Below are 7524 nucleotides of genomic sequence, written 5' to 3'. Positions count from 1 at the left end.
AGAGGTTACTGTGGTCATTCACTGTGTAATCATCCCAACCATGCCAATTCTGGTTAAACGTACCAATTGCGTAAGCAAGTGGTTATATCTTAATACAGGTCATGCATGAACAAGGTTTGACAGTTAGAAAGCAGATTGTGTCAGTTTTGGCCTAATTTATTTTTCCGATTTGTATTTTTTTAAGACAGATAACCGACAGTGTGAACGCAGCAGAATATGTAGATTATGACATGACTATGTTTTATTCATATATTACCCACTTCTCCTTTTTGAATTCTAAAATATATATTTCAAAGTCTTGTTGTCCTCTGTGACTTGAATGTGAAACTCCATGTAAAGGCAGGGCAGAATGGAGTAATCTCACCATTAGAGTAAAATAACGATCGATTGACCTGCACTGAGGATCCTCAGTAAAACAGAGCAAAAGAGATTCACACTCTGTTCTTTTTGTATTAAAGGAAAAGCATAGTTCGTGTTGTGCTCTGTGTGCATGTGAATCATCTGGGCAGTGAAAATGGTGTGGTGGACTAATGGATTTTAAATCACTCACAGACTGGGGAATTTTATGGTGTGGCTTTGGTTAGGTTATTAGAGAGATAGCTTACCAACGCCAGCAGTGATGTCACAGTGGTTATGTGTGTGTGTGAGAGAAAGATAGATAAGATGTCTCTGCATCTCATACAGCTGGAGAACATTAATCTCAGAAATACACTGACTCAGGACTTATTCAACAATAGCTTTTATTCAAAAACTGGAGTTTTACTGGAATCATTTATATCCCACATGAGTCTGCTTTTAACGGGAACACTTTCCACCAGAGTGATTTCTAACAGTATGACTCACCCACTTTCTCCTCTTCAGCAGTCTTGTAAAAGCACAGGAAGCATACATTTAACCCACTTACAAATGGAGTCAAGTTAGGAGATGACACATAGGCCTACTTATTGAAATTAATACTAGTCTAGTACACTAAAAATATTTGCAATGACAACTTACATTGTTTTCTTTAAATGCAAACTTGATGTGGAACAGTTTTATACCATTACAGACTTTAGTGAATGTATTTGTGTCAAATACTGTGTCATGAAGATTAGATACTAAGTATAGAACGTTTCACTCCAGCGGGGCTGACTCCACAGATAGTACACAATAGGATTAAAAACTGTTAAATCTCTAGATGACAGTGATACTGACCTCTTTCCTACTTTCAATGCATGTTCTGAGGATTTATGTAAGATAAATAATAATAATAATAGTTGTAGTAGTTGAATATGGAGTAATAAAGTAAAAAGTATGGAAAAATTGTGGAACACACTTGTAGCATTTCATAATGTTAGCTAAACATTATAACATGCTGTTAGTTGATGAATTCTGTTCATCGTAGAGCTACAATTTTAGGTTATGTGTATTTCACAAAATCCCCTGCAAAACTATAGATGTTTAGGAAAGTGTTTGGTGATTTTGTCACCTTTAGTGTTTTTGGTTAAAATTACATTTAACTATGGCCTTTAACTCCATTGCACCCTCATAGCGAAAGTATGTGGGGTTCAAATTTAGAAATTGTCAACTAATTTGGGGTCAAATTTGATCCATAGACTTGAGCTGCACAACAAGAAGGTGAAAGATCATGAAGTCTTTATATAGTTCTCCATATTTTCAAATAGACTTTAATTCTGTTATTTGGAGATTCTGAGGTCACAAAGCCTGGCTCAAAGCCAAAACGATATTTAATACATTATACATTTCAAACTTGACTTAAAGCTATTTAAAATTATCCATAGACAACAGAAAAGTCAATAATAACTCATATAAATCAACCTTTATTACTTTCCCCCGTGCAGACTTCACAGTTGTGGCCGAGACTTCCCTCTGCTGGAGAAGTGCCGCACTCACACGTGGCACGACGCCGTTGCTAAGAGGATTAAAAAACAACGCTGATTGGTTAAGCGAGCACACGCAAACCAATAGGAGGAGTTGTTATATTTCAAGGTTTTTTTATGGAAAGCGTCTAGTTACGTGAAGTTGAGTTGAATCTATTCAGATTTCGATTAAAATAATCGTTGTTTATAAAAAATAAAATAAAAATCTGTCGGTTATGAGCTATAAAACATAGTTTTGCCACACCGATAGCTCTGGAAAGATAAGTCCTGACCGCGGTTTTCATAAATCTTAATGTCACATCTCTCACCGAAGCGAGGAAGTTTGTTGAGGACTATGTCATCCAAATTCAACTTCAGCTTCAGGAGAAAAGAGAAGAGAGAATTTGTAAGTCTTCTATTGCTTAAATATAACTGTAATATAAGCTAAAGTTACACTTTGTGGCTACGTCCGTGGTACTAAGCAACCTTTAAAAAGACTAACGTTAAGTTAATTAATTCTGAACTCAACTCAGTATTTACTTACGTTACTTACCAATGGTAGTGGATTGCTTTAACACCTGTATCCTGTGATGTAGTAAAATGTGTGATCTTGTTTGCGGTTGTTTAGCGGAATATAGCTCATGGCTTGATCCCTGCTGCCACCATTGCCCCCAGACCTGCTGTTCCCCGCACTCCTCCCCCACGAAGCCCCAACCCCTCTCCAGAGAGACCCAGGTATACCCACATACCATATCCCAATCCATTCAGAGCACTTTAGTTCCCCTCCATCACTTTACACAGCTCTCAATGCATCCCTTAAAGGAGAACTCCGTTCAATTTTAACATTGAGCTCATTTTTTTGTACATTTGGAGTGCTGTCAATACAGAGAACAACGACAAAAATCAGTGTTGCCTTCACAGAGTTATTCTATTTTTAAATTTGCACCCTGTTGACTTCAATGGGGCAAGTACTAAACCTGCTTTTAGCCTCTTAACATCCTTGATGTGTCATTACAAGTGCACAGAAAATGTGAGTGATTCCTTCTGAGTGAACACGAGTGAATCTGACTGCAGTAGATGTGAAAGATATGTATACAATTATGTTATTTAAGCCAGCGCAAATACCTGTGTTTACATCCTGTTTTAGGTTGAAGTCCAAAGTAATCGATTGCCGAGTTCACGGCACGCGCGTGATCATAGTAGAGGTCTTCACAGTGAACCCGAGACCCGTCGACCCGGGACCCGACCCGGGACCCGTACGGGTTCGGGTCTATATTTTAAACGATCAGCCGGGTCCGGGTCGGGTCCGAATTTATTACTTCGGGTCCCGGGTCTGTTTAACATTGTGTGTAATACCCGTGCGATCGGAGTCATTAGATCAGACTCGGAGAAAACCCGGCCGTGATTAGACACTGCTTGTGTTTTTTTTGTAACTTGCAACTTGTAAAATTAGGACACTCAAAATAAATTGCTTTAAAAAGCATATTTTAGGTTGATCCAGCTAGCGCGCATGTGCAGTCTCAAGCGCGTGTCATGTTTCTATGGCAACCAGTTACCAGCTTCAGTGAGGGATCGCCAAACCGCGCTTTAGATTTTACAATATAAATTAACCGTCTTGTTTAATCTTAAAGTTTTAGTGGTCAGATTCAGACTCGATGCAGAGCAGAGAGCACGGACATGATAGCAATGGCCATAGCACTGAACGAGCAATCGTTATTATAGTTCAAAAGGGCAAACAGTCAAAGTTATTATGCGAGTAAACTCGAGTCAGAATGTAAGTTACATGTGCAAAGTTGCATTGGTCATCCGTCACCGTGACATCAAGTGGACTTTTGAAGCTGAAATAATGAGTGGATTAAGCTTGGACTTCGAATAACGAGAGGAATAACATGAATAACTTTCTTGTCGGAGGATTGTAATGCATGATCACAGCCAGTCAGGTAACGTTAACGTTACAAGGAAGGGAGAGGAGACTACTACGCTACCACGGTTCCTTAAATCAGGTAAGACAAAAGTTGTATTTTTCGCAACAGGTTTATTGACTTGTAATAGCAGTTTAAAGTGGAATATGTGACAATCGGGTCCAGTCGGGTCTGTGTCTTCCCGGCGGTTTCGGGTCCAGCTTTCAAATAATAGACAGGTCCGGGTCCGGTTTGGCATTTCTCGGATCTGCACGGGTCCGGGTCCAGCTTTCGAAATAATAGACGGGTCCGGGTCGGTTCGGTTTAGCACATTACGGGTCTCTTTCGGGTTCGGACACGAATTTTTGGACCCGTGAAGACCTCTAGATCATAGGTAACTAAACCTATGCGTGTGAACTCGACAATCGATTACTATGGACTTCAACCGAAAACAGGATGTAAACACAGGTATTTGCGCTGGCTTAAATAACATCATTTTTATACATATCTTTCACATCTACTGCAGTCAGAATAACTCGGTGTAGGCAACACCGATTTTTGTGGTTGTTCTCTGTATTGACAGCACTCCAAATGTACAAAAAAATGAGCTCAATGTTAAAATTGACCGGAGTTCTCCTTTAATTCACTAATCATTAGCCATAATGTTTTTCATTGAACATTCTGGTTTCAGATTTATTTTTCCAATATTTTTACATGCTTTTTATCTGTAAACTTTGTAATCTCTCTGATATCTGTCACAGGTCTGCCTTGGCAGCTGCCATATTGTCTTCCTCCTTGACAGGCCGTACTGTTGCCATTCCTCCTCCACGCCACAGATCTTACTCTGAGAGTGATTGTTCACTTGCAGACAGCCAAACTGGCTTTGAGCCCTACGCTGCCACAGCACTTTATACCAGGTAATATAGTAAACCGGCCCTCTTTACTTAGAGGAATAGTTCACTTATAAAATGAAAATTTCGTACATTTTTTACTGACTCTCAAGTCATTCTAAATATGTCTTACTTTCTTCCATGGGATCTTTTTTTTTTTTAAATATCATCCTGGGATCAGTTGCATCAACTAAGTCATTATGTTAAGAAGACCGTTATTTAAGATCTAGTATGACCCACTAGCAGTTAGTCAAGAGGCATTCAGTCCTTTTTGGTATCAAATCAGGCCAATCTATGTTTTATATAACTGATTTAAAAAAGTTATGAACAGTCTTAAAGAAAAAAAATGAAGTCTAACTGGTAAGACTAGTCTTATGCGATAAGTCTTTTCTTCACTATTGTGTCATATGTCTGAGTGAAACGGCTTTTCAAACAAGAAGAAACGTAGGACAAAACTTGAATTCGTCCCGCACTCGAGCCAGTAAAAATGTCATCAGAGAAGAGATAGCGCTGCATGAGGGAGGGGAAGTTATTTTGATTAAAGAATCTGAGGGCACATGAATGAAAAAATATGATGTGCATGGATAAATAATTATAATAAATAATATTCCATAAAAAATCAACATAAAAATGTTACAAGCAATGACTTAATATATATATTCCAAGTCTTCTGAAGCAGTTTTTGTGAAGAAAAGACTAATATTTAAGTTGTTATTCTTTGTTATTCTCATCTTGGCACATTTCATGAGTTTTTGAGAGGAATAGACAGATGTTTTCAATGAATTGGTCAGTTAAATTTCGTTCTGCCTGTCACATAAAGCTATGACTTCAGAAGACTTGGAATATAATGCACAAGTCATGTGGACCACTTTTATGACACTTTATCATCATTTTTGAGGTTTGAAAGCGACTAGTATAGATTTCTGTATTTTGTCCTTTTTTGTTTCAACGGAAGAAAGAATTTCACAGTGTGGAACGACATGGGGATGAGTTTCATTTTTGGGGAATTAATCCTTTAAATTACTCTGAAAGCACAATCATCGTCAATAATACAACAGAATGTCTTATCAGGGTAACACAGCAGGCCACATTGAAATAGACATTATTGGTTCAGCAGGGGGGAAAGTAGTTTACTTTCAAATTTAGTCTTTGGTCTGATTGCACTCTTTTGAGAGGATGTGTTACAGATAGTGGTTTAAGCAGCAATAGCTTGTCAACACATTTTATGCAATTTAAATATGTGGATTTTGATTACTTGAGCAAGACACATTAAATTAATGAATTTACTCTCTCACTTTAGGGATAGATGGCCAGATTCAATGACAGAAAGACCCCCTGTGCCCTCCCTAAGACATACTGATGATGATGATGAAGGTGATGACAGTGATGAGCTGGAGGGACTAGAGAGAGATGAAGATCATGTGTATCAGTCCCTTGAGAGGCAGAGCAGAGCTGATGACATAAATGTTGTTTACGCCGTGCCAATAAAACACAGGAAGGTACGGTCATATGTCTGTTTGTTTGTTTGGGTCTGTATGGATTGCTTTCTCCTGTTATTCATTTGATTAATTTACTAAAATTCACCATGAGGTGGCGCTACTGATTTATCCAAATCCTGCTCTAAATCAAAACTCAGTCTGAGATCATAAAGGGATATGAATTAAAATCTTATTCAATAAATTTTTTTTATAGCTTGTGATGTTTAACCACTATTTACAGCAGCATTTATTTTGATTATAATATGCATATAATATTTATAAAGTTGACTGATTGAATCTTTTTTCAGGACAAGACCAATTCAGACGTTGATGAAGAGACAGAAGACTCTGCATTCGATATTGTGTCTCCACTACAGACTGAAGGTTTGCTAAAAAAAAGTGTGTGTGTGTGTATATATATATATATATACAGTATATATAGCAAGGCTTCATTTATTTCATGAAAAATACAAATGGGTAATATTGTAAGATATGTTATATAATATTTATATAACATATAACTTTATTTTAAATGCTTTCTATTTGTGTGTGTTATTTATACTATACAGTATTTATATATATATATATATATATATATATATAGTATATAAAATATGAATGTCTCGTATCTTTCTCTCATTACACTCCATTGACTTTGAGAGCCCTGGTAATGTTGCATGCAGCTTGATGACTATAATTAATACAATTTTGTATTTTAGAGGAAATTGTGGCTCAGGAAGGAGCAGCTCAAACGGTAAGAGAACCTCTCATCAGATCAGCCATAATGAGAAGCTGAAGTCATTATTTTGATTCAGTTAATTCCGGGTTTAAAGCTAATTTTCTAAAGCTGCTGTAGGAATGTCAATTATGTTGAATCCTGGTGTGGTCTCACTCTTGACTAAAGGTCATTCTGCCCCAGGGCTCAACAAATTCTCTAAAGACAGAGGAGAAAAATGACACTGTCATAAAGGGAGAGGTTAAAGGCACCTTTAGAAAGACCGAGACAGAGGTTGTTATCAGTGAAGAAGTGTGAATGAAAATCAGACAGGATGAGAGAGAATTGGGAAGGTGAACAAGGGACAGAGCTTATTAATAATCTCAGCTATTTCTGACACAAGAGACTATCACAACCATTCTGATTCACTATTTAGTAAGTTGCTCTCTGATCTGACAGCTGATACATCCATGCATTCACATACACACATACACCCCAATTAGGCCATGTGAACCTGTGCTCTGTTAATATGCAGACACACGCACACACACACACACACACACACGCACACTGACCAGCCACTTACTGTCTTATAACTCCATGTTGTCAGATCAGAATGCTACCATTCCTGCTGGTGTTTGGAGACCTTTACCTGAAGATCTCTAATCTCAAATCTTAATG

At 37.7% G+C, this 7524-nt stretch overlaps 1 protein-coding gene across 1 annotated transcript in view; it reads left to right on the top strand.

The window, feature by feature from the left end:
* Nucleotides 1-1997: 1997 nt before the first annotated feature.
* The window catches only part of cep89 (centrosomal protein 89), a gene marked incomplete at its 3' end in the record, with an annotated part of 141410 nt that continues 135883 nt past the window's right edge, over nt 1998-7524 (top strand). The window contains 6 exon segments of the mRNA XM_081347582.1: nt 1998-2265; nt 2488-2594; nt 4522-4677; nt 5951-6149; nt 6437-6512; nt 6848-6882. Coding sequence (XP_081203708.1) covers nt 2173-2265; nt 2488-2594; nt 4522-4677; nt 5951-6149; nt 6437-6512; nt 6848-6882 — 666 coding nt within the window. The 5' untranslated portion in view covers nt 1998-2172.

Source organism: Scardinius erythrophthalmus (genome assembly GCF_964197995.2).
Source record: "Scardinius erythrophthalmus genome assembly, chromosome: 2".
Lineage (NCBI taxonomy): Eukaryota > Metazoa > Chordata > Actinopteri > Cypriniformes > Leuciscidae > Scardinius > Scardinius erythrophthalmus.
The sequence above is the reverse complement of the archived record's forward strand: the minus strand, read 5'-3'. Positions and strand labels throughout refer to the sequence as shown.